The sequence below is a fragment of the Patiria miniata genome, unplaced genomic scaffold, assembly GCF_015706575.1.
Source record: "Patiria miniata isolate m_02_andy unplaced genomic scaffold, ASM1570657v1 HiC_scaffold_8, whole genome shotgun sequence".
Lineage (NCBI taxonomy): Eukaryota > Metazoa > Echinodermata > Asteroidea > Valvatida > Asterinidae > Patiria > Patiria miniata.
Genome location: NW_024037075.1, coordinates 5516086 through 5543071, shown reverse-complemented (window position 1 = coordinate 5543071; position 26986 = coordinate 5516086). Strand labels below are relative to the sequence as shown.

The window sequence follows — 26986 nt, the reverse complement described above, 5'->3', positions numbered from 1 at the left end:
GGCAGTCCGTTCCTGTGAACACAGGTTCGTCCCTCTTTACCTTGTCTAGTTCGTCCTGGGTCTGCTTCTTCATGTCCAGTAGAGGCTCCTGCATTGTAGCGATGTCGTCCTCATCCTGGTGGCACATACCTTTGGCCTAAACACACAAGTCAACGAAAATCCCAAAATGTGAAAGAGAGAAGAGTTACATTACCTGCAAAAACGCAAAACTAAATATCTTTATGAAAAGATCTCGAGCTAGGATTGGAAATTTTGGCGGGAGGTAAAGAATATGGGAACCTGATATGATGTTCAATTACCTCTGCCCTACATTTTGGAAAATATTTGTTCTTCGGAATCACTGAGCAACTTATGCAATGACATGTGATGTAGGTGGAGAAAAGCTGGTTGGTGCTCAATGTGAAAACAGAGTCAAATGCAAAAACATTTTACGCCACAGCGTGAGCAAGTATTGGCAATGCAAATTCACAAAAGCTGAAGATATTTCAACTCCAAATTGTGACTTTCCTTCACATTTTTTATTCATGTAAAGTCCAAAGCAGCTTTATGCCTTTTGTAAAAATTCATCACTGAGCCTTAGGCCAAAAAAAAATACAAGTCGGTCTCTGGTCAGCGCGAGCGTCGATTTTAATCATGCGCGTCAATCTTTTTTTTTTCTAAAATGTTCCGCGGTAGCTCCAACAGCTTTACCAAAGAGCACCAAGGAATGGGAAATTGCACCAACGCAAATGATCTAGAGCACCAAGGCAAATTATGGAGGACACCAATGTACATGAGGACACCAAAAAAGCAAAATAGTACCCCACCTTGTCTGTACAATCCAAGCTTGAAAAAAAGAAGAAAAAAAGCCCCCCCCCCCCAAAAGCCGCGTCCCCGCGTCAATTCCAGAACTTTGGTCTGATCAGAGACCGAATATTTTTTTTTGGCCTTACCTCGGCAAAGACAGCTTTGCATTCCTCCACTTCCTGTAGTCTCATGTCAGCCGTCTCCTGAGCCTGCTGGTGTAAGGGTTGGAGTCTCTCCAGCTCCTGGGTGAACCCGTCCATGGATTCAAAGGCCTCGTTGAGGGCATCTAGGGCTCGCTCGTACTTCAAGACGGTAGCCTGTGTGGTGGATGAACAAAAAGGGAAATAAAGGACTCTGCACTTCAGTGTTCTCCAACTTTGAAAATTAAAGGTTGGTGCGCCGTCAAAAAGTAGAGGGGGGGGGCGCTATAATTATGTTTGGGGCGCTATTTGCAGTCATACATTTCTTTATGCTAGGGGGCGCTATTTGCAGATGAACATGTAATTTATGTACGGATAACAGCTTTTAGGCCATTTCTAACACAGTAACACTAACAATTAAGTACAGTACTGGCTCAGCATCATCTTTTTTAACACATCAGTGACCAGGGACTCTGAGGCAGTTTGGCCTTGAGACTTTTGACCTGATTGATTGCTACAATGGGCAGGCTTGTCAGTTTGACAAGTGTTGTATGTTACTGCTTTTGGCAGAGTTTCTGGCCAAAATATACCCTGGAGAATAAGGGTAGTCCCACTTGTTTGTCTTTTTTATTATTTTTTCCTTTTTTTTTTAAGCATGGCGGGAACTTTTTAAGCATGGCGGCAGCTTTTGAAGCTTGGCGGGTGCCTCAGAAAGCTTGGTGGGGCACCAGGTTATTTTTACAGGTTGGAGAACACTGGTACTTAAGTGTGGGGAGTGTGGCCTGGTGGTTTGGGTTTGGACACATGATCGGAGGGTTGAATCCAGCTGCTGGCCATATGTTGTGTCCTTGGGCAAGCCACTTTACCCAAACTTGTATTTCTCCACACAGGAGTGTATAAATGCGTACCGGCATTAGCTGGGGAGTAACCTGCGATGGACTAGCATCCCATCCAGCGGGAACAGAAATATTATCAGTTGTTTCATATCACTGAAACCAAAGATAAATGCTGGCGTAATTTTGGCTGGTGACAGACTTTTAAAAAAAAAATTTATAAGGATGCCCTCTGGTCAACTATGCCAATCTGTTAGTCCGTCCATTTGTCTGGGTTTTTGTTTACCTTCTCCTCTTTGGCAATCTTGCTGGCCAGGTTCTTGAAGAGGTCAATGAACTCTACGTAGGTCAACGGACTGAAGAACTTGAAGGGTTTGCTGTGGAGTCTGGTGACTGCCTGCATGGCCGAGCGGTGGACGTAGGCCATGGCGTGGCTGACCGCGGTCACCTGGGCTGAGGGGTTGAGGCTGGACCAGGGCACTCGATAAGTCTGAGGAAAAAAACAAAACAAAAGGAGTGGCAGTTCGTATTCCAATTATTGTAATTCCTGTGCCAATTTAAATAAGGGAATAAATGTGTGCTCGGGAGGTTTTTATCACTCCGTTTAAGACTGCTTAGAGTCTGGGTGCTGATTATTACCCGAGCCGGAGGCGAGGGTAATTATCAGCACCCAGACTCTAAGTGGTCTTAAACGGAGTGATAAATACCGACGGAGCACATATTTATTCCCATTCATAAATACCTTTTCGGTTAAAAAATATCAAATAATTCGTTCAAAAAATCCCGATTTTGTTCAACAAGTTCACTTCAAGCCTTTTGAAACATCCCTCTGGCAAAATAATGGAGCGTTCAGCTGGCGAGTAAGATGTAAACAACCCTTTTATGGAGATTGACGCGCCCGTGGCATATTCTGCGCGATGTCACGCAGAACGCACCTGGGGCGTTGCGTTTTGAATTTTGAACTTTAAAATTCTGACTCACTGGTAGTGTTGCGCATGCCTACGTGAGGATTGTGAACGTTCAACCAATGAAACGGTAAGAGGCACTGGATTTTTAGGAGGTCCACATTTTATTGTGACACTGGAAAGTGTTTAAGACCAGCTAGCAATGTCTTTATCATCCGTTTAAGATCGGCCACGTGACGGGCTCTCGACCAATAGGAATAGCTAAACTGTCTGAGGTATTTATGAATATTGGTTTCTTATCAAGCCACAACAAAATAATGCTGTGTGTCTGTGCGCTGACGGACTGTAAATTCATTTCTCCAGGAAGTTTACTGCTCGGCAAAATGTTAACAGAGAAACCACAAAACAAGCTACATTACCCAACACTGTTATGTGTTTAGACATGAATTAACTCTTTCAGTGCCAAAGTCGTACATGTACGACGTATATTTGTTAGTTCGAAATTGCCAACCTCTTACATGTACGAGGTAATGTTCGTACTTGAAATCGCCAAACCTCGTACATGTACGAGGTAGGGTAAGCATGTTATCACAAGGGGGCGCTCTCGCTCTTTCTAATAATTTTCATTCAGTTACGACCTGTATTTATTTGTTTCATTCGAGTTCTTGCGAGAGGGTGCAGCACTGACACTCGTATTTTCTGCAAAAAGTGCGGAATTCCCCTGTGTGCAGGACAGTGTTTCAGGGTGTATCACTATGTACGTGACTACAAATGACTTTCCAATATACCAAGGATATACCAGAGAGCAACAACAACAAATTTAGTGAGTACAACTTATTTACTCTTTTTTTTACAGAATTTTGAACAATTAAAAAAAACGCACGAAGTTGGGCACTTTAGGGTTAAACTTTTCAAATTTCGCGGGCACTGAAAGAGTTAATACTCAGTTATTTTAAATTGATTTTACTGATTTTATACTTGATATTGATGTTTTACTGTATATTTGTATTACTTGTTAATGCCAGACTTGCTGGCAAAATTAAGTATAGCTTTGATTCTGATTCCATTAAGGGTCATAACTCGGTTCAGAAGTGTCTTTAAATTTCCTTCACAACAAAAACTGCAAAAAACCTTTAGAAATCAACTAATGAACCAAAATTCAGTAAATGAAGTTAATCGCGATGTGAAATTTCTCTCTTACATCCTAAAACTGGTTCCAAAATCGGAGGTTTTTTTTTTCTTCAGAAAAATTGAATTAGCTTGCTCTGTGATCTGCTGCTAGAGTTTCCTGAAAAGTGGGGTCACGATTTCAAGTATCATTTTCCACTTCATTCCATTCAATTCGGCCGATTCACAATGCAGTGCGCCACCAAGAGTTTGCCATGGAGATTTCATTTTTCCCAGTGCATTGTGGGAGTTGGTCTACAAATTCACAGCGCGGGACATTTGAAATTGGTTTCGTAAGCGTACGATTCGATTATCTGTTTGCCCTTTTCTTTCTTTTTATCAATATGGTGTTTTTTGTAAGGCCGCAAAACGCTATGCCCCAATCTATAACAAATTAGCTCAAGTTGTCTACTGATGCTCATTCAAATGGGCCATGTTTTGTCGACCGTAAACTAGAAAAATGGACTCTCCATGGCAAACTCTTGGTGGCGCACTGCATTGTGAATCGCCCGAATTGTAGCACAGTCTGCAAAGCCTATAGGTTGTATAATGCCTTCAAACACAGACTCACCTTCCTAGTGTACGCATCCATGGTTGGCACCCTCAGCCATTGCTCGGCGACATTCACCAGTGCCTCGTGGCTCCAGGGCCGGTAGATATCCACACAGCAGCAGGCGTTCAGCAAGGCCGGGAACCGGCTAAACCACTTGTGCAGCGAGCTCAGACTACCCTCTGACAATGGATAAATATCGTCAAGGTCAAGTAAGGTTAAAGGTCAAAGTCAGAGGTCAAATTAGTTCAATAGAATATTAAAGGCAGCGGGCCCATGATTAGACCTGAAACTGCCAACACAAACCAAATCATGATTTGCCACTTTTCTTTTGAAATGGAGATTGATGGTCCCTGCCCTTGAGGGTTTCTTGGAGCTCTGAACATGGCTGTAAGCTTGATCTCGGAGACTTTTTGATAACATTGGACCCTTCCCTGCATGAGGCCTGGCAAGTCTAAGAACTATAGTGATTTGTATTCCCTTGCCCATGCCGGCTTAGGTTTGTCCTGTTATTTTCTCTTTTCTTGTATCATCTATGTCCCTTCCAAGTAGCGTCTTGAACTGTATTTTTTTAATGTTTTTTTATAAATTTTTATAATGAAATATCTCTTTTTAGAGAAATATCTCTAAATAAATTATCAGTTTTTCCACCAAAAATCTGAACGGAAAGTTAGCACCATAGTGAGTTATAAATATTCTTGTCTTTTTTTTTAAAGTGACAGTATTGAATTTGATGGCAATTTAATAACTGATCTGCAACTGATTAGTTTTTGGAAAATTAGGTAAAGTCTTTAGGTAAGATCATGGGCAGAATAGTGACTCATGTACCCACCTTCACAGTCGATGCAGATGACCACATGAAGGTTTGCAATGACCTTTCTATAGAATCTCTCCAGTGCCATCTCCAGGCGTTGGTTCCTGTGACCCGTGACCTTTGCCCCTGGTAGCATCTGAGAGGCAATGTTATCCAGCTCTTCTCTGGTGTAGAGGTCGGGGCAGGTACCTGGTAGAAAAGAAAAGATGTGTTGTTGAAACCTCGGCTTTGTCTTCAGTTTCGGTTTACTCTTGCTTCAGAGTCTTTCAAATCAATGTCAAAATTTCCAGCTTACTCTTGCTTCAAAGCAGAGTTGTAGTCCATACTTTCCGAGTACCAGCTTAGCTACCAGAGATTATGATGGTTTGGTATGGAGAAAGCTGCATAATGCAGACACTCAACAGTAAATCCCCACCAAAAGAAATTAAACACATTAGACAATCAGAATTTTGTATAAACTAACTTTTTAAGACAAAAGTATTTGGAAAGTACTGCGCCGAGTACTTTTCAAGTACTTTTAGGGTACTTCTGACCCAAAAGGTTAAGTAAAAAGGGGTTTTATGTAACCAAAGTCTCAAATTAATTTGTTCTCTTAACAATGACATCATTTTGCTGTCTACTGTCAATGTTTCTCCAGCGTTGTTCACAAGAAACAGCTCAATACTTGGTAATAAACAAAGTTCTTGGAAAGTACTCGAAAAGTACTCGACTACAACTCTGCTTCAAAGTCTTTCAAATCACATGTCTCGTCGGTACTTTACACTTTAACTGTCCCTAACCATCAGCCCCACCAGTTAACTCATCAGCCCATCAATTTGACTAGCTTGCTAGATCTTGTCGGTCAGTCAGTCAGTCTATCTATCTGTCTGTCTACTCACCTTCCAACATGACAGCAGACACGTCTTGAAGGCACTTCACCCCGTAACTGCCCCTCACCGACAGCACCACTGGTTTGCCCATCAACCCAGCAACTTGGCTCGCCTTCTTGATCTTGTCGCGGAGGATGGCCGGATTGTCTCCGGCAGCCTGGCTCATGGTAGCGTCAAAGAACTTGCAGCGGGCAGCAAAGGCAGCGACGCGGGTGAGCGGAGAGCGAGCCATGCCGTAGGTCAGGCCTATCAGTAGGGCGTTTGCTCCTTGGGTGGCCTAAAGAAGACAAGGTTTAGAAATTGGTCAAAATATTTTTGAGATATTTGGGGTTTAGTATAGAAAAGCCTTAAAGGGAAGATTTGCAAACACCAAAACACGAAATGATCAAATTATCACAAAATACCTTACTGGATTGTTAGGAATGACAGTCTAAAGCATCCTATAAAATCGTGGCTCCTGGTGTACTAATATTTTCAAGAAAAAGTGTATTTTTCTAACGCTGGTCGGCCGACCAGCGTTGGAGAAAACTGGATTTTTTTTCAAAAACTGCTCCTACTTTTGCATATTAGGTTATTGCATATTTTCTTTGCAATTGATTACACACCTGTAAAGGGGTACAAACCTGCTAGACTGATTCTCTGACCTTACAATTCCCCCAAGTTTATAAAATTGCTCCGTTTTATCTTAAGTGGGGTCAGGGAACCAGACTACAAGAACATCATTGTTTTTTTTTGGTTTTTCCTGCATCTACATGCCCAAAACGCGAAACAAATCAGTTTAACAATATTTGCTACGACACACTAATCCTCCAAATCCATTGATTTCCGAAAATTGCAGCAAAGCAAATGTTGTACATTCCCTTTAAGTATTTCAGGAATGACGCTTCAGTAGTATATGAATTCAGACTTTTTTGCACAGTATGAAAATACAGATGATGAAAAGGTTCAAGAGTCAATGCAGTGTCCAGTCATTGATAAACTTTTGAGAATATGTCTCAATCTCCCAACATTAAAAAGTCACAAATTTCGAACTGTTTCCAAAATATTTTCAGAAATATTTCAGGAAAAAAAAATGGTCTGATTTATTTTTAAAGACTTTGAAGATTTTGGTCTTCGGAGTAAGTGGATTAAGCTCAAAATGATTAGCACAACTGTTTCCAAAATGTTCAACTTTTCCATTTTAGAGCTAACAAAAACACTGACTTAGGGAATAACAAGTGACTTACAAAGACCCTGGTGAGTTTAGCCACGTGTCTCATCGCCTCCTTGAAGAAGACTAGCTCCATCCGCTGAGTCGCCGTGTTGTTGTACTGCATCAGGATCCGCTGTAGGCCTTCAAACAGCTGCGGCTCCGTGCACTCAACGTAGCCTGGCCAGAAAAACAAAGAAAGGATACCAATTTTCCGGAATGTTTCCTTGATTGTGGAAATTAAAAGACAAAACTGATGTACCACGTGCCTTTTAACTTTTGAGCGCATGTACATGGTATGGACAAGAATTTTGAGAAAAGCGAAATGTGTTGGAGATTTAAGCATATGGATAATTTTAGGTTTGCGAGTTTTATCTGTTAACATTACCTCGTTCGCTCTCCCGTTGGCCAGACACGATATACTTGGCAAACACGATGTCACACAGACTCTCTCCGGGCTTTTGAATCTGTCAAATGAAGGAACAGGTTAATATTGAGTCAGTAAGTAACTTAAGATGTCTTACCTTACTGGCAGAAAATACAAAATCTTTTCTGTAAAATACCTGCTCACAATCACCAGTTAAAGGGAATGTACATCATTGGCTTTTGCTGTAATTTTCAGAAATGAACTATTTGAGGGGTTAGTATAATAGATCAAATATTGTTTAACTGACATGTTTGAAGTTTTGTGTTTGAAAATGCTTGAAAAACCAAGAAAAACAAAAATGTTTAAGTAGTCTGGTTCCCTGACTCCACTAAAGATAAAATGGATCAATTTATAGATGTCGGAAAATTGTAAGGTAGTCTAGCTGGCTTACACCCGTTCATGAACATGTAACCAATAGCAAACAAAATTTGGACTGAAAAACATTGTAAATTAGGAGCAGTATTTGAAAAACAGTTAGGTTTTTCCAACGGTGGTCGGCCGACCACCGTTGGAAATGTATACAAAAATACCATTTTCTTGAAAATGACTTGACACCAGGTGCCATAATTTTACAGGATGCTTTAGACTGTCATTTACCAACATCTTCGTAAGGTATTTTGTAAAAACTTGATAGTTTTATTTTTCGATATTTGCAAATGTTGTATATTCCCTTTAAATCACCAATGAAAGCAAGCAAAAAATCACAAGAAAACAGGGGATGAACCATATGATAAAGGGATGCTTTCATCATAGTGTTTTCATACCTTGAGACTTGACTTAAAAATAAATGAACTTGCGATTGACTTGTGATCCCATCTTAATAATACCTGGTCCATAGTAAGCAGGGGTCCTCGGTACCGGTCAACCTGAGACTCCGTCACCGGCCCAATCTGGAACGTCACCCCTCGACTGCGTCCTTTAGTCCCCAGACGGGCCGGATCACCCCCATCCCGGCGTTTGGCCAGTCCGTCCTTGATGGCCGGGGTCAGGACCTTGGGTTGAGTGGACTTTGGAGGAGGGGTGGGCTGGTGCGTGGTGATGACCGGAGGGGTGGGTTGCCTGGGTTCCGGCTCGGTGTTGTCGGCTGGGACGTCATTGCTCTCACCTAATAGAGTAAAGTAAGGAATCTTGATGTCTGTTTGCCGTTCCAATTTCATCCACGTTGCCACCAGATATGAAGTGGTTGGACCAACAATCTTCTATCATGGCTATAATTCTAAGAGGATGCCAAGTTGGTGTAGCAGAATTTTCCTAACTTTCTTCCCGTGACCCTGGTATGAATCCCTGCCAGGCCCACTTACTGGCTTTTCAGTTCCTACCCAAATTCATTCCAAGATTTCCCTTCCAAAACTAAAAACCAAACATCTTTGGTCATCCACTGTACCTTTCACGCCACAGTGTTGCCACACATCTGAGTCATCTTTGGTGCAATGATAATTGAAAGTGATACAACAGCTAACAGTTTTAAAACAGCACTGACCTGTAGCTGGTTTGTCAACTTCTTCTGAGATGCTCTGCTCTGTCAATGTGCTTCCTGAGAAACAAGAAAATGGCTCTTGAATTAGTGAGAACGTCGGAACATTGAAAAATAGTACATGATTCTTTTCAAATAGTAATGGATCTGTGTAACTTGTGTCTTGTACATTAACATCTCCTTAAAGAACTCCTCTTTGGAATTTAAACAGGAGGCTTGCTTAGGGTAAATTCAATATCGAGTTCTGTTGTCACCGACGTACTTTTATAAACACTGTATACTTAGTATTGATCTGAACGATTGTATGAAAAGAATTTTGGGACTCGAACCCATGACCTCCTGCTTACTATTGCAAACGTCTTACCACTTGACCACCGAGCTTGCCAGGTCGGACCCCGGCTGGCTGGTTCAGATCTGATATAGCAGCGGGTACTTACCACAACCAAATTATTCATAAGATGGAACAGTCAAACAGTCAATATAAAGTGGAAACGAAAAATAATGACAACATAGCTCAGTGAACACAACAACTCAGTGCCAACACACCAACCTGCAGAGGACTGGAGCGACGGTGTGGCTGATGTGATGTCCCTCTCGGAATCAAGGTCCCCCTCCTCTGTCCCAGAAGCAGTGCCTGTCAAGAGTGTGTGGATAGAAAGAGTGTGGATAGAGAAGGGTGCGAAGAGGTGGGGGAACAATATACAATACCACACCAAGCTGTGATCTTTACAACAAGTTGAAGGGAAAACATTGCTTGTGTCACTTGTTGGTATCAAACAGGTTGAAATTATTCCTCTTGAAAGCAAAGAAATGAAATAAATGTTATTTAAAAGGTTCTTGATTTCTTAATCATCAACTAAAGATCTATAAACATCTTGTACTGCACTTTACACAGTAGCAAAATGAATCTACTGTCCCTCATAGACACGCTTTTATTCTCCTGGGTTGAGAGGTAATTCTTGTAAAGTGTCTTGCCTAAGACCACAAGCACTACGATCCTCCAGTATCACCAAGTTGCAAATTTGATCCAAAGACCTGATTTGAACTTGTTGCGCACCAATGACCCTAGCCCCATACATGTGGCCAATTTACTGGACTACCTCCGTAAATAAAGGACACACTTCCACCATGTACAAAAACATGTCGAACTTTCTCAATTTTTGATTTTCACATTTAGGCTTACATGTAGTTTGTAGTTTACTTTTGCTTTAGAAGCATACTTACCCTCTTTATAGGCTAATCAGAAAATGCTGCCTTTTTCAGATGTCTATTTTTCGTGAAATTTCCAGATTCGTTTGCACACATTTGCGTATCAAAATTTCAACATGAAATTTCACGAAAATTAGACGTCTGAAAAAGGCAGCACTTTCTGATTACCCTATAAAGAGGGTAAGTATGCTTCTAAAGCAAAAATAAACAACAAACTAAGCCTAAATGTGAAAATCAAAATTTGACAAAGTTCGACATGTTTTTGTACAAGGTGGAAGTGTGGCCTTTATTTACGGAGGTAGTCCAGTAAATTGGCCACATTTATGGGGCTACAATGACCCGTGCCCAAAAAAGGGCAAACAAGATTTAAAGTATCAAACATCACAGACACACTGCAAGCATTTCATATAAGATCCTAAATCAAAGTTTGCAAAGAACGGTCTGTTACCTCTTGCTGCGGATGACAGTGCAGCGTTTGGAGGGGTGAGGCCTGGCTCATCTACCTCATCAGAAGCTAGGCTAGATGTCTGGTGAGGGAAGGACAAAGTAAAAGAAATATTATCACTGGATCTGCCAAACCAGGCCAAAAATTGCACAATTTGAAAAACCAGATGACGGCATCCCATGACTGTGGATCTGATAATCTTGCCAACTCCATGTCAAACTCACTGTAGCTACTTGTGCAAATCGTTGTCTTGAAAAGTTAGGTGTCAGGCCATCTTATTTCAAACTTGGCTTTTTCAGTTTTCACAAAATTGGCCAGGTTATCCCAAACCAAGTCACACAAAAAAAACCTGTTAACTTCTTGTGAAGTTGATTTTGACATGCATGTTATATAGAGCAAAGTTTTGCATTGTTTCAAGCAAATTTTTGGGATGTTTCAAGCACAGGGTTCTATATATCCACATTTACATTTTCCAATGGTCACTTGAAATGCACTTGCAACATATGGCCAAATCCGAGCACGCTAACAAGTCTATCACAAAGGCCCCCGTCAATGGCGCAAGCATTGTGCTAGCTGTTGTTCAGATAATCCATAATGGGGCAGTTGCTTTGTACGATAGCTGGCACAATGGTTTCTCCATTGAAGGGGCCTCATGTGTGTTCAGTGACTTTGTGTCCGGATTTGTCTATAGCGAACCTATTCTCTCTGGATCATGTGCATGCTTCCACAGCAAAACATGCAGCATGCGTACCTTCAATCTGATCACACAAACAGTTTTGCAAAAAAAAAAGTTCCAATGATAGAACTATATTAAATTACTAGAGCGCTAACTCGATGTACAAATTAATGCCTGACGGGCACATCCATGTTTGTGCACAAACCTATGGAGAACTAGCAATTTTGTACGGCTTTTGTACGGCTATTTGCATATCTGCGTTTGTATTCCACACCGGTGTGTTATCGAAGCCAAAACGCTCAAAACTGAAACGCAAGATCAGCCAATGAGCATTTCACTTTGCTCTACGCAAACAGCGCAACGCGTGCGCGTATTCGCTGCAGATGCTTTTTGCCGTGACGTTTTTTGAACCGTCATGACGCGTTTAAGTTGTTTGCGTATGTTCTACTTGTGCGTTGCATTTAGAGTACACTTTCAAAATTCAATCCATCCAATTTTATTATGTTCTACAAACATGCACATGAATTCAAAATGTCTGCGCCCAGGACGGCTTCAAAGCGTCTCCGCGCGCGAGAATGAGGAGTTAGCGCTCTAGTAATTTAATATAGCTCTATGGTTCCAATTCAATTACTCCCAACAGCATGTCTTTCAAATAAAATACCTAGGTTAGCTTTCTGTAAAGTTCTATTCTACAGCAGCTAAAGCTTTCTAGTCTACATGAAACATTAGCTACAAAGAAAAAGGAGAGCACGCAACATGCACAAGCTTGGAGACTGAAGGTTACAGATCTCGTGGATTTGCAACGGGGAAGGTGAAATATCAAGAAGTTAGGAGCGAAGTCAGCACAAGCTGATGAGAAGATATGCAAGAATATGAAATTATTTAATCGTCTAAAAGATGGATATTCACGCTGAGTTATGAAGAACACACGTTTGCAGTTTCAAAATACTTCAAGAATATTTGAAGTTCCACGCTGAGTAACGTAGTACATGTTGTTGCTTGGATTAGTAACTTTGAGAAACTGAAAAAAAGTTGCTCAACAGAAAGAGTATAGAAAGTCCAGCGTATTGTGAAATTATATAGACGCAAAAAACTTGATTCGTCAGTCACTTGTGAATCTAATGATTGAATTTCCAAAAAGATATTCATATTCAAAAACTTCAAGTTTTATTTTGTTTGGAAAAAAATGATGAGAATGTATACTATGAAAATATGTCAGATGGTCACAAGGATTATTGAAGCAAAGTACAATAAATATATTAATTATTACAACATTTTCTGAATACATTTGTTGTAATGTGTTACCAGCCAGAGTAGATTATTACAAAAAAATCCCTCGCTACCAGCAGAAATATTAACTTTTGCTAAGCCACCAGGCAAATATTGCAACTATTTTGTTTGTTTCTACAGAATTTTTCCAAACCAGCGAACAGATTAAGTCACCAAGCATGGAGCACATTTTAAGACACCGCAACTATACATTTGTACTCAAGCAATGAAGCATTTTCCGGTTAAAAATATAGTCCATCATTTCTAATTTGTGCATTTTGTTCGTTTGAAGCAACAAAAGTGCTCAAAATCTAAAGAAGGGTACTGAACAACTAACCTGATGAGGTTTTCGCCCAGCTTTAGCTGTATATTCCGAGAAAAACAGCATTCTAGGATCTCAATTTCAAATCAAAAGTTGCTGAATCATGTTTTGAATTGGGCCTGAATTCAGCGGCAGAGACACGTTCTCACTGAGCCGATTGCAGCTACGCGATGTCGCGCACTGAACCGACGAATTATAGCAAGCGGGGGTGCGTGTGCGTCGTGCCAATGCTTGCGCGCGCTTCGCCGAATAACAAAACGAACTACTAATTTAAATTTCCTACGGTGCGTCTTAAGAAGCACTGTTGGAAAGGCCTTCTTTCGTTGATTACTTCAAAATGACAGCTTGCCAGAAAGAATAATTTCACAGGGAGTTTAGTCCCCTAAGTTTCTTTCAACCAAGTATGTTTTTCAACAATAATTATGCCAGTTACTTTTCGGATAGCTGCAAATGATGGACTATAGCTTTAAGCAACAACACACCAACCTATGGAGCGATGATGTCATCATGATGTCAATGCGGAAAAAAAGTCAAATATTGTACATTTGTTGGGTTCAAAACTCACAAAACTACACGGGGTTGGTGGCAGTGAGCCAAACCCTGGTGAGGGGGACAAAAACAGAGGCGGGCTGCTCCCCGGACTGTCAAAATACTGTAGTGTCGTCGGTGAAATAAGGAAGTAAAAACAGGTAAGAAAAAAACAAACTGAGAAAAACTTGAAGAAATCATTACAACTTCAGAATTAGAAAACAAATAGAAAAGGCATGCACTCTTTTTAAATTGATTTTTAATAAGAAATCTTCAATAAGATTTGAAATTTTTGCATGTTGGTGGTGTAAGCTAGTGAGGGTTTGCGGTGACACCATGGGGAAGAATCTCTTTTGAGATGTGTGGTTCTGACAAGACGTGTGTGCTTCTCCTGAAGATGATCAGAGCACACGGATCGGAACGTCGAGGTCACAACCAACCGACTCTTTTCAGAACCACACATCTTCTGAAAAGAGATTCTTCCACACGGTGTTACCGTAAGAGATATCCAAATTTAAACTTGGGAAATGTTTATCAAAAAAGAAAAAATACTCGAGAGTGAAATTCAGTTTTGAAAACATAAATTGTACTTACTTCTAGGAAAGAGTTAAAAGGAAGGTCATGCACACAAACAATACTTCAAGAAGGAGTAAAATCACTCAAGAAAAATCTGACGTTATAGGATCTTTACATTAACTTTCAAAGCTCAAAGCTTCAAGTTATTAGAGACATCATTGTTTAATCTCATCACTTTCCTGATTTGGGCCACAAAAAATATGTTAATTTTTCAATTTTTTAAGCGCCCATGAGGTTTCATTTAACCTTCACACATCAGCTGAAGTTGCAACCCCAACCCACTGACGTTAGAGCTGATATCTCTGTAAATCCCACTTCTGCCACCGAATCCAAACTTTTGACCCTGCCTACCTGATAGGATTCTCCATTGTTGACTGGTGTGAGCGTCCGTGGTTTCTCCTCTCCAGTGCAGAAGCGTCTCTCCACAATCTGCTCCAGCAGCTTGCTGAACCAGGATTCATCTTCACAAGCAAAAGAATTAACTCCTGATTTTGAGGGGTTTTTTTTTTTGGGGGGGGGGTAGTTTTTGGCAACCTGTTATTTGTAAACATCACTTATTTATTAATTTGACAAGTAAAGATGTGTGTAAGAAGCTGCAGAGTTGTAAGGAAGTCATCACAATTTATCACAAGTCAATCGCAGTTCATCACAAGTCAATCACAAGTCAATCACAAGTCAATCACAAGTCAAGTCAATCACAGGTCAATCACAGGTCAATCACAGGTCAATCACAGGTCAATCACAAGTCAATCACAAGTCAATCACAAGTCAATCACAAGTCAATCACAAGTCAATCACAAGTCATCACAAGTCAATCACAGGTCAATCACAGGTCAATCACAAGTCAATCACAAGTTAATCACAAGTCAATCACAGTTCATCACAACTCAATCACAGGTCAATCACAGGTCGATCACAAGTCAATCACAAGTCAATCACAAGTCAATCACAAGTCAATCACAAGTCAATCACAAGTCAATCACAGTTCATCACATGTCAATCACAAGTCGATCACAAGTCGATCACAAGTCGATCACAAGTCAATCACAAGTCGATTACAAGTCCATCACAAGTCAATCACAAGTCGATCACAGGTCGATCACAAGTCAATCACAAGTCAATCATAAGTCATCCAGTTTCAAGTCGTATAAGTTGTGCCAAATGTATTGTCATATTGCTCAGCAAAAGTTGTAAAAATATCTGTTTAAAGCCAACAATATTCTTACTATTAATCTCATGCCTCCAGAAGGGCAGAGATGGATTGTGGCTTTTACAGGGGAGAAGGAACACATTGGCAAATGATCCAAATCCTGAAAATGACAAAGACTGAGTGACCCAATCTTGTTCCCAGACTCACCATCCTTGGAGGCAATTCTGTCACAGTAGGTCCTGGTAGCTTCATGGCACCAGAGCCTGACTACCGTCCTCATCATGGGCGGGGCTGCATTGGTTGCCTGGCCATCGCCTCCTTTAGCAACGACCCTGCGACCTCTGCCAGCTGAGAGACAAAAACAAAAATTTAAAGGTTGTTCTGCAGACCAACTCTCACAAAACAGGAGTACAGTTGAAAAAAATCTTGATATCGTTTTTTTAATTTTTTTTTTAGAGAGGTTTAGAGAATGTTCAAAGGAGATAAAGTGTAATTTATTTAAAATTAATTTATTGACCACTGTTTTAAATTATAGCTATAATTGTTGTTTATTTCATAAGTTATTCACAAATGGGACCAGGCTCTGTATGCTTAGGCTTTTTTCCTGGTTCCCCCATCTGTCACCATTTATGTTTAATTGATCAAAGTGTTGTACATGTAGTTAGCATTCTATTACATAAAGTTATTGTTGTAGTAAATAAACTGTTGCATTTGCATTATATTAATTTGTGACAAATGGAAAATAAAACAATACAACAATACAATACAATACAATTACATCCTTACTGAAAGATTTTTTTTTTCAGAAACAAAAATGACACATAAATAATTAAAGATCTCTCCAAAAAAACCTTGCTTTTTTTTAAAGAAAAAAATTAAAAAGGATTTTGCAAATACTCAAGGAAGGAAGTTCAAGTAGTAATTCGAAGCTTCAAAATTATTTTACATCGATTTTCAAACATAATGTTAAACTGAAACAGAAACAGAAACAGGAAAAGAAAAAAAACAAAATTGAAGACAAACTATATTTGATGTATTTACTTTTAGCCAAAGCATCTTCTACAATTGAATATTTTTTCTTTTCAACCACAAAAATTTTAAATGATGGAAATACATGTAGCACAGCCCCATTCCGTTATTGAAAGCGCATGTGGAAAAAAAATGATGTTTAGTTGGCCTGCCAATAAACTACATAAAAGTTTATTGACCCTTGGGCTATAATTATACAAATTACAACCATTCTTACTTTTACTTATTAGATTATCAATCATTCTTGCCAAATTAGTTGGAATTGATTGTGCTGTAACCATGGTAACCCACTAATCTGATCCTGCTATCTACTGTGTTATGTGTGGCGCAGCCTATTATCAGGAACCACAAGCTATTGAAGTGTTTTATTTACATAATCCCTTGACTGGGCCCCCACTGGTGGTTGAGTAGACTTGCCTCTAGTCCATCAGTGAGCAAAATAACCTACATTAAAAACTTGACTTTAATGCTCTACATGGCTTCAGGTTTTACCAACCTACATCAATTATAGATCTGTTTTGCAATCTTAGGCCTCCTTAACAATTCAGTATTTTTTTTATTCTTTAAAGGGAATGTACATCATTGGCTCGCTGTAATTTTCAGAAATGAACTATTTTGAGGGGTTAGTGTAACAGATCAAATATTATTACACTGACATGTTTGAAGTTTTGTGTTTGAAAATACTGGAAAAAAACAAGAAAAACAAAAATGTTCAAGTAGTCTGGTTCCCTGACTCCACTAAAGATGAAATGGATCAATTTATAGATGCCGGAAAATTGTAAGGTAATGGAACCAGTCTAACTGGCCTGCACCTGTTCATGAACATTTAACCAACAGCAAACAAAATTTGGACTGAAAAAAAATTGGTAAATTTGGAGCAGTAGTTGAAAAATAGTTCGGTTTTTCCAACGGTGGTCGGCCGACCACTGTTGGAAATTTATACAAAATACCACTTTTCTTGAAAATGACTTCACACATGGTGCCATAACTTTACAGGATGCTTTAGACTGTCATTTACCATCATCCTAGTAAGGTATTTCGTAAAAAATTGGTAGTTTTGTTTTTCGATGTTTGCAAATGTTGTATATTCCCTTTAAGTTCGCATTTCCCTCAAAATGAAGCTCAGCCTTGTACAAGTCTACTACAATCCAGGCCTGAGGATTGTTTATGCATGAGTGGCGACCACAGATCACCAGACCCACACATAGACTGCAGTGAATGGTACACACAATGTGCCATCCTCACTCAATACTGTGCATGCTCATCATCATGCGTTTGTTTGGAAATTCCCTGAATTGTGTCCTAACCTTGGGGACAACATACTCCTGATTCGACTGGATTACATTTGGGTATAATCCTGGGAGGAAGGATAGGATGGAGTTAATAACGGTAAGGAACACCTACTTCATGGTACAATTATGGAGCTAAACACGTTATTGTACGATCAAATGAAATCATGTCACTTGTGTTAAACTCAAATACATGTACATGTACATGTATCAGAACCAGCAGGAAAATAAGAAACTGAAGTGAAACCATGGTGAAACTGATAGTGGTGCTTGATTTTGTCTTCTGTGGATATATTCAAGCATAGTGATTGCCTGATGATGAGTTGTGGTGTGCATGGTCATACTTGATTGTATGGTTTTTTAACACCGATGCAATGGGCCTGGCCATGTTGGTACATCATCTATTAGTATGCATATAAATGTTGGGCGCGTTCAGTGTACATGTATGTACGCCATCAGTCGATCACGTTGCGCAATCGGTCGATCATGACACTATCGGTCGATCCCACTACCACTTCGAACACCTTTTCTTTATACATTTTGTAATTCGCAACTCTGGAGGATTTTTCTTTAAAAAGGTAAGTAAACTCCAAGATATCCTACAGAATCGACCCATCGCACAACGCGAACGATCCACTGCGCAACACAAACAACCGATCGCACAGACTGACCGTTTGCGCCCAACATAAATTTTGCAAGATTGTATTTGTCTGGGTTGCTGAGATGATGTTGTGATTTTACATGTACATGTACTTATCACCTGAGTGTATGCACAGTAACTACTTCATGGTTACATGTACGTGATGTGCAAAACAGGCTCTGCACGACATACATGGTGCATGTGTGAATGGTGCACGCGTAGTTTACACAATTTGAAGGAGTGTGTAATATATTGAAGTGTATGTAGTGCAACAGGTTTGTCATGTTTGTTGATGTAATGCTCTGTTCAACTTCATGCACACCAGAAGTATTTTAAATTAATAAATCTGTAAAAACTATTACATGAAATTAATTGGATTGTATGTATTAGGCCTATTTATGGATAAGAAATTTTGATTGTCAGTAACCAACTTCAGAAGTCCTGACATCAGCTGATTAGAACTGAAATTTATAGAAATATACATTCATAAAATGGCGATTGTGTAGTGTGTGTAGGGCCCTGTTCCCTATAAGAGAACAAAAACCACTTTTAATTTATTTGACTTACAAAACTAGTTGGCGACATTAAGAACATACAGGTATGTCACAGATAGAGGGCAAGGTTTTGAATTTTTGAGGGAAAGTTGGAGGTATGACGATGACAATACGCAACACGAAAATAAAGATGGCGATCTGTACCGCGATGTACCGTGAATGTGCAATCCCACACTGAATCACATAACACTAACCGTAAACCGCGAGCGAAAATTGCATTTTCTACCTCAAGAAACTGTTCAAAATTACAAAAAAATGAGTCATTAGAATTGAGAAAAGTCGGCTTTAGGTTGAAAGGTCATTTTTGATTGATAAAAAACACCCTGGACTCTAATTTGATCAAAACTAACAAGGGGCCCGACACTACATGATCGCTCATAAAATGAAGGCATAATGTATGTGTGGAGTGCCATGGCCTTGTGGTCTGGGGCATTGACTTCATGGTCTGCGGGTAATTCTGCAGGTTGTGGGTTCAATTCCAGCCTGGGGTTGTGGTGCGTGTGCCCTTGGGCAAGGCACTTTGTCACTCATTGCTTCTCTCCACCCAGGAGTAAATGGGCCCTGTGAGGCAGAGATGGTTATTGTGATTGAATTAGCTTCCTTGAGCCTAACAGGCTGCATCGAGCTGTATACTGCCCAGGGAGCTAAGATGGTATTTGGAATGTTTAATTGGCCCAACGTTCAGGGGTAATAATAATGTAAAGCGCTCTGATCTTAGTTAAAAGTGCTATATAGAAACCCGCTATTAATATTATTATTATCTCAGGGTAAAAAAAATTCTTTTGGCTCTGATCCTGGTTTTTTTTTTTTGCTAGACATTTATTCAACGTTGTTCATTAATATACAAAATTAATGTTATAATTACATGTATTATATTGGATATCAATTGAATTCAAACCAACATTTATCATAAATCAACAATATACATACTGGAACAAATTCTGGTCTATTGCACATCTCCGTCATGTCCGTACACTACATTTTTACATGTCACATGGAGTCAGACTACCAATGGAGATGGATTACCAGTGATAATTTACCAGCTGAGGAAAATAAAGACGTGGATGTTTTTTTTCCCTATAAGGCCAGCTGCACGGCTCAATGCCGGGGTTTACCTTGCCGTTTGTTGGTACCATCTGTGATGACCAAGGGCGTCAGAATAAACAATGAGAATAGGAACAAGTATTGATTATTTCATGCAACGTTGCCGTAAACACCTAAGTGCATTCCTATATACGTTGAACACTTAAAAAACGATGCATGTACACATGTTGTCATTCCCATGCCGGAAACTGTGACAGACCGACCGAACAAAATCTGGTAAACTGAAAACATATTGTACAGTGATGGAGAAAAACATTGCGAAAGCCACGAGAAAAGCCTGTCATGGCCCATTACAAGCAATCAAATCTTTTGAAAAGAATTCTAGTTTACATTTTTCAATTTTTTTTCTTCAGAATATGAAATGAACACAAAAATTCAATGTTACAACTAAATATCAGATGTTGTACATGCATGCATGTGAACAAATTACCATGTTTTGACTACTTGTTCTGATTACTTGGTTACTTTTATTGCTTTTTTTTATATTATGTACATAATGACAAATGCTGGTACCCATTTACTTTGTATTTGATGGTCCGGAATACAAGTTTTCCCCCGGATTTGGAAAAAATCTGACCCCAAAATACAAAGAAAATTTAAGGTTATTGAATTGATTACAATACCTGATTATATATGTTTTTTTGTTAACAAAAACTCAACTTTATTGTCCCCCATTTTTTTTAACACCATGCAGACTAAGAAGACTAAGCCAAAGAACCTGTGGTGGTTTATTTTGGATTGAGACTTTACGACATATCACCAGGAGCAGACATGGAGAACGGGTTCACCACCAGCTCAGCCCTGCACAGTACCCGTCAGCAGTTCCGTCAGAAGTTTCTGGCCTGCCCACGCTGCAATCAGCCCTACGATGACCAGACTAGGGTTCCCAAGAGCCTGCCCTGCCTTCACACCCTCTGCATCCACTGCCTGTCGTCGTTTGTCAATGGCAAGACAGAGTTCCCTTGCCCTCTCTGCCGGGTGTCTACCCGGATCCCTCCTAGCGGGATGTCCGCCTTCCCGACCAACTTCAACGTCAAGAAGCTCCGGGAGTATCTGGCCATGGATGAGATCCCGGACAGCAAGTTCGGCAGCGCTTTTGTCTGCGAGGGCTGCGACAAACACGAGAGGGCGCTGGTCTGCTGCGCTAACTGTATCCGTTACCTGTGCCGGGAGTGCGTGATCTCGCATCAGTATGCCAACGGCTTTCATGACCACCATGTCAATGTCTTGATGGATCTTACTGACGATCAGGAAGCAGAGCTTCAGCGTCGCCGCCTGTTCTGCTCAATCCACAACCGGCAGGCGCTGACCCTGTTCTGTGAGAAGTGCAAGGTTGCCGTCTGCCAGGTGTGCTCCAATCTGTCTCACATCGATAACGGTCACCGTCTGGTAGACCTGGGATCTGTGATTGACGACCAGAGGCGGGAGCTGGGTCACCTGATGGGGAAGTGTCTGATGCAGCAGAGACCCTTGGAGACACTCCTAGGGAACATCATCACAGAGATGGGCAAGCTGACAGCCAACGCCAAAGTCACAGAGAAGGGCATCCGGGACTCCTTTGCCGAGCGGAGGAGAGACTTGGAGAAGCGCGAGCAGGAGCTGATCAAGGCGACGTGGACTGTCCACGACAAGATGGCATCTACCTTAAAGGATCAGAAGGATGCAGCTGAGACCACTCTGGCAGCCATCATGGCCACGGGGGAGTTCACGGAGACAGCCATCTTGAATCGGAACCCAGTTGAGACAGCTCGAGCGTGGCAGAAGCTCAAGCCAACCCTGACTGCGATTAACAATCGTGTCTTCTACTCCAAACCCGTCGCCAACAGTCTCATCGAGTTCCGCCATCAACACAATGCAGCTGAGATGCAGTACAAGCTCAGCCTGAGAGACCTGGGCAAGATCTACACAAACGACGTGGCTCCCTTTCAGACTGAACTGAAAGTCTACCCTGCTTTTGTGAACCAGGAGTGCAAATTGAGCCTCGTGACGGTGAACCTTGATGGGGAGAAGAGTACCCAGGGTGGCGCCCTTGTGCAGGCGGAGCTAAAATCGCCAGAGGGTAACCCAATGACCTGTGACCTCCAAGACAATATGGATGGCAGCTATCACATTGTGTACTCTCCTACCATTGCAGGGTACCACGAAATGCTGGTATCTGTGTCCAGGGAACCAGTGCATGATGAACCAATCAGAATCCTCGCTTTAGAGCTGCACACCGATATTCAATCGGGTATTGTTGGTGAGGAGTGTTTGATTCGCTTGCATGCAACTGACGGCAAGGGTATTCCCGAATCCCTTCCCAAAGATATGAACATTGATATCTGTTTGAAAGACCCAATGTCCTATGAAACAGAAACTGAGGATGCATTTGCAGCTGATGGATCCTACAAGATCAAGTTCCATCCAAGAATCGTTGGAGACCACTATCTGACCATCTCCCTAGATGGTACGCCTCTAAGAGGTCCCTCACTCGTTGTCTCTGTGCACAAGGTCATCGAATGCATCTCCAAGGATGAGGAAATCCTTCTGGAGGATGTATCCGGCATAGCCATATGTTCCAAGGGAAACATCTATCTTGCAGACACCTTCAAGAACCAAGAAATCGTCAAACTGGATGGGGATGGAATGTTCTTGGACACGTTCAATGTGTCTTACAAAAACTACGCCCTGCTGACCATTGATCCAGAAGACAAGCTGACCCTGTTCTTCATGAATCGCAAGTGCGTCTCGACGTACGGCACGGACGGGAAGTTTGTCCGCCGCTTTCAGGCCGGCGAAGTCAAGAACGTGACGAGCCTGGCTGTCAACTCCCGCAGTGACACCCTCCTCTTGGACTGCGTGGAGTGCTGCGTCTTCTTGTTTGACGAGAAAGGCTTCCTGATCCAGAAGATCGGCAACCAGGGCTGCGGGAGGGGACAGCTCAACTTCCCCATCAGCCTCTGCGTGGACAAGTTCAGCAACATGTACATCAGTGACAAGGGGAACCAGTGCGTGGTCCGGGTCAACCCAGACGGCAAGTACCTGAAGCAGTTTGGCGACCGCGACACCCTCATGCATCCGGGCTCCGTTTGCGTGACCAAGGACGGGTACCTCCTTGTCCACGATGAGAAGCTTGCGCAAGTCGTCCATGTCTTCAGCCACCGCTCCAACGACATCGTCCGCTCGGTGGAGGTGCACGGCATCGTGGGATTCCAAGAGGCGATGGCGATCACTACAGATGGATGCTTCGTCAAGGTTGACCATAAGGGGAACTGCCTCCGGAAGTACAGCTTCAAATGAGGAACCCGCCCGTAAAATGGACAAGGTAATCAATCACGAATACATGACGGCAGCTTTCAATGGAAGTTTGAGTCATTACCACTGCATGTGTTTCGGTAACGGGTTTCGTGAAATATATCTTTTTGCAAAGTGCATTACTGTAAAAAATATAGAAATTGTGTTTTGTAATTGTTGTCAGTAACACGTGTGCATTCTTTGTTCATGTCAATTATTGCAAAAAAAGTTAAAAGTAAAATAATTGTGTAAATATCATGTACAATACATGTATGTGTAAAAAAAAATAATAATAATGACAGCTCTTCCAAATTATGCCAAAAAGTGATTTTGTTTTTTGAAGTGCATTAAACTTTGTTATTATGAACATATTAATTTTATAATAATAATAAACCATGCTTAAAAGTGCATTTCACACAAGGTCCCCATGCGCTGTACACAAGTCATTATTACCCCTGATCATTGGGCCAATAAAACATTCCAAATACCATCTCAGCTCCCTGCGGAGTATACAGCAAAATGCTGCCAATTCGGCGCAAAGCAGCTAGAATCAACCACAATAACCATCTCTGCCCTCACAGGTACCCATTTACTCCTGGGTGGGGAGAAGCATTGAATGACAAAGTGCCTTGCCCAAGGGCACACGTATCATAGCCCCAGGCTGGACTCGAACCCAAGACCTGGAGAATTTAACGCAACTACTGTTTTAGATAAAGAAAAATCGATTCACATGACTCATGGCCATACCAGCAAGTACAACTTTTGTAATACAGACGTTGTACAGTGTACATGTCGCAGCAGACAAAATTATTTGCATGTACATGTACATGTAGCATATTTGGAAGCTGGACTGCATGAATATGCTTAGGTAGTTAATGATCCGTGTCCAGAACAGAGCGCTTGGATTATCGAGGGTGATACCTGAAAATACTGTTTATGTACATAGTGTCACATACATCATGCTCTAGCTATGGAGCAAAGTGCTTACATTACCTCAGACAAATTTGACAATGAAATAAAATTTATTATTAGGGCTCTAGGTCCCAAGAGCTATTGCTGAGGGGATTTTTACAACCCTTGCACAATGGAAATACATAGAAATATTAACCAGCTGTTCAATAACATCATGTCTATATTTAGATCTCAGTGTATAAGAGCAGGGAATGCTCATTCTATTACGTACGTAACTACCAAACTATCGTAACTAAAACAAATGTTTTTCTCCTGAATTTGTAGAGAAATTTAATTTGCCTCATTATTGTGTCAAAATTACAAGTCAAATGTTGGTTGTGTACATTATATCAAATTTTATGAAATATAATGTTGAGCTGTAAATTTGTTTACAACAAAAAAGATGAAGACTTTGCAAATGATTAAAATGTCATGATATAAAACCTAGTTGATTCATGACACTGATTGAAAATTGGGTAAGTCCATAACAAGATACAACAAATGTTGAATTTTTTTTTTTTTTTTACCATTACATTTAACCAAGCATTTGATACATCATGTATTGCTGCCCAAATTTAGGGAGTCTGTGCACTGACAGTGGCCAAACTCTCAAGTAAAATATTAGCAAATGTAACAAGTTTTAGTGTACATATTGCGCAGAGCACACAAATTATTTACATGACTTGCATCTTCACTTGGGAGCCAAGCACAGCGACAGTGACATGCAGGAATATGTATTATCATTCTTTTTGTCATTGATGAAAGGATAGTAGTTATGCACTGTATATACATGTATCCATATGGCACCAAAACAATTTTTCAGTAAATATATACTTTCATTGTGTATTGTTCACTGTAAACATATTTATGAATATAATTTCTAAGTCTGTGCAACTTGTACATATTCGTTGTGAAATACAAGGCTAACGTGTGGCTTATGCGGAAATCTGATGATAAGCAATATTTATTTTTTTCTAATGTTCGCTCTTGCGTATATATATACTCTAACATTACATGTATTTTTGTATTTCTCCCACTTATTGGATTATAGTGTACAAAAAATCCAACTCGTACTGGAAATAGCAAAACTGTGTTATTCTGTGTATATATTTCTGTAGCGTTCTCTGTTGATTTTAAAGGTAGAATGGGTCATTTGTCACTGTGCATTTTTTTCGTTTGAAGCAACAAAACTGCTCAAAATCTAAAGACGGGTGTCTCACAACTAACCTGATTAAGTTTTAGCTCTGTGAATGCTGTACATTTCGAGAAAACACAAATATTTTTGATTTCGATTTCAATTCCAAAAGTTGCCACGTCATTTTTTGAACTGGCCCTCTGGTGACAAAATCCTGAAATCTACGTTCAGGACATGATTCTCATTCAGCCGATCGAGGCTATGTGATGTAACACACTGAACTGCGCGTGCATGTGCACTGTGTCAACATTTGCACCTATTCATGGATTCGCCAAATTACAAACCAACTACAAACAGCAATTTCCAAAAATGTGTCACTTGGCACATCTTTGGAGATGGCCTTCTTTTATTGTTTTCTTCAAAATAACAGCATGCCAGAAGGAATAATTTCACAGGGAGTTTATTACTATCTTTAACCCAAGTAAGCTTTTTAGCAAAAATTTGGTTGGTTACTTTTTGGACAGCTGCAAATGGTTCACTCTACCTTTAATTATAATGCGACAGGCAAATTGAGAAGAACATGAGTGCAATGTATTGACATAAAAAAAACAATTATTGGTATTTATTACCCTAGTATATAGGCGTGCCCTACTCACTGTACTAAATACGTACATGTACATGTATTTGATACCAGCACCATTTGGCAAGATAGGCATAAATCTACAAAGATGAAAGATCACTTTTTAAAGGTACTACATGTACAGTGTTAATTGTTAAGGTCAGAACATGTGAAAGGATTTGGACTTGATGAATTGCTCCCTTCAAAGATGTACTTGAGTCGAAAATTCTTTCAAATTTTACTTGCCATGTTGTCTCAAATTTGTTTTCTCCCAATGTAAGGACAGGCCTTAACCCTAACCACCCCAACCCTTTAAAATCCAACTGCATGTTTTGTTGGAATCTGTTGGAGTGAGTACTGCACTGAACTGGTTATGCTTTACAATATGCATGGGGTTAGGCATACCGCCATAATCAGAGTCCAACAGTTTACCATATGGTGTTGGATTTTGCAAGAGTGAGGAAGGTTCCTAGTAAATCACTCAAGGGGGTTAGGATTAAAGGGAATGTACAACATTTGCTTTTGCTGCAATTTTTTGAAATAAGTGGATTCGGTGGATTAGTGTGCTATAGCAAATATTGTTAAAATTACTTGTTTCGCGTTTTGGGCTTGTGGATGCTGAACAAACCAAGAAAACCAATCATGTTCTTGTAGTCTGGTTCCCTGACCCCACTTAAGATGAAACGGAGCAATTTATAGACTTTGGGGAACTGTAAGGTCGGAGAATCAGTCTAGCAGGCTTGTACCCCTTCACAGGTGTGTAATCAATTGCAAAGAAAATGCGGAATAACTAATTATGAAAATTAGGAGCATTTTTTTAAAACAGTAAGTTTTCTCCAACGCTGGTCGGCCGACCAGCGTTGGAAAAATACCATTTTTCTTGAAAATGTCAGCACACCTGGAGCCACAATTTTACAGGATGCTTTAGACTGGCATTCTCTAACAATCCAGTTAGGTATTTCGAGATAATTTGATCTTTTCGTTTTGTGATGTTTGCAAATGTTGTATCTTCCCTTTAAACACAGTATCACTGTGTGTAAAAATGACGTCAAAGAAGTGACCT

General features: G+C 40.5%; 2 protein-coding genes across 2 annotated transcripts in view; one reads left to right on the top strand and one right to left on the bottom strand.

The window, feature by feature from the left end:
• The window catches only part of LOC119719336 (dynein heavy chain domain-containing protein 1-like), a 110589-nt gene that overhangs the window by 26055 nt on the left and 57548 nt on the right, over positions 1-26986 (bottom strand). Inside the window, exons 56-69 of the mRNA XM_038188749.1 lie at positions 15537-15677; positions 14531-14640; positions 10812-10890; positions 9705-9788; positions 9161-9214; positions 8508-8785; positions 7642-7720; positions 7291-7433; positions 6074-6341; positions 5214-5384; positions 4403-4563; positions 2046-2249; positions 933-1103; positions 41-136 (exon numbers count right to left, since the gene is read on the bottom strand). Of these exons, the coding sequence (XP_038044677.1) occupies positions 41-136; positions 933-1103; positions 2046-2249; positions 4403-4563; positions 5214-5384; positions 6074-6341; positions 7291-7433; positions 7642-7720; positions 8508-8785; positions 9161-9214; positions 9705-9788; positions 10812-10890; positions 14531-14640; positions 15537-15677 (2039 nt within the window). The remainder of the gene's footprint in view (positions 1-40; positions 137-932; positions 1104-2045; positions 2250-4402; positions 4564-5213; positions 5385-6073; positions 6342-7290; positions 7434-7641; positions 7721-8507; positions 8786-9160; positions 9215-9704; positions 9789-10811; positions 10891-14530; positions 14641-15536; positions 15678-26986) is intronic.
• Positions 17553-25656, top strand: LOC119719335 (tripartite motif-containing protein 2-like). The gene is made up of 2 exons (XM_038188748.1): positions 17553-17747; positions 20640-25656. The coding sequence occupies exon 2, from the start codon at positions 20717-20719 to the stop codon at positions 23222-23224; it is 2508 nt and encodes an 835-aa protein (XP_038044676.1). The 5' UTR covers positions 17553-17747; positions 20640-20716; the 3' UTR covers positions 23225-25656.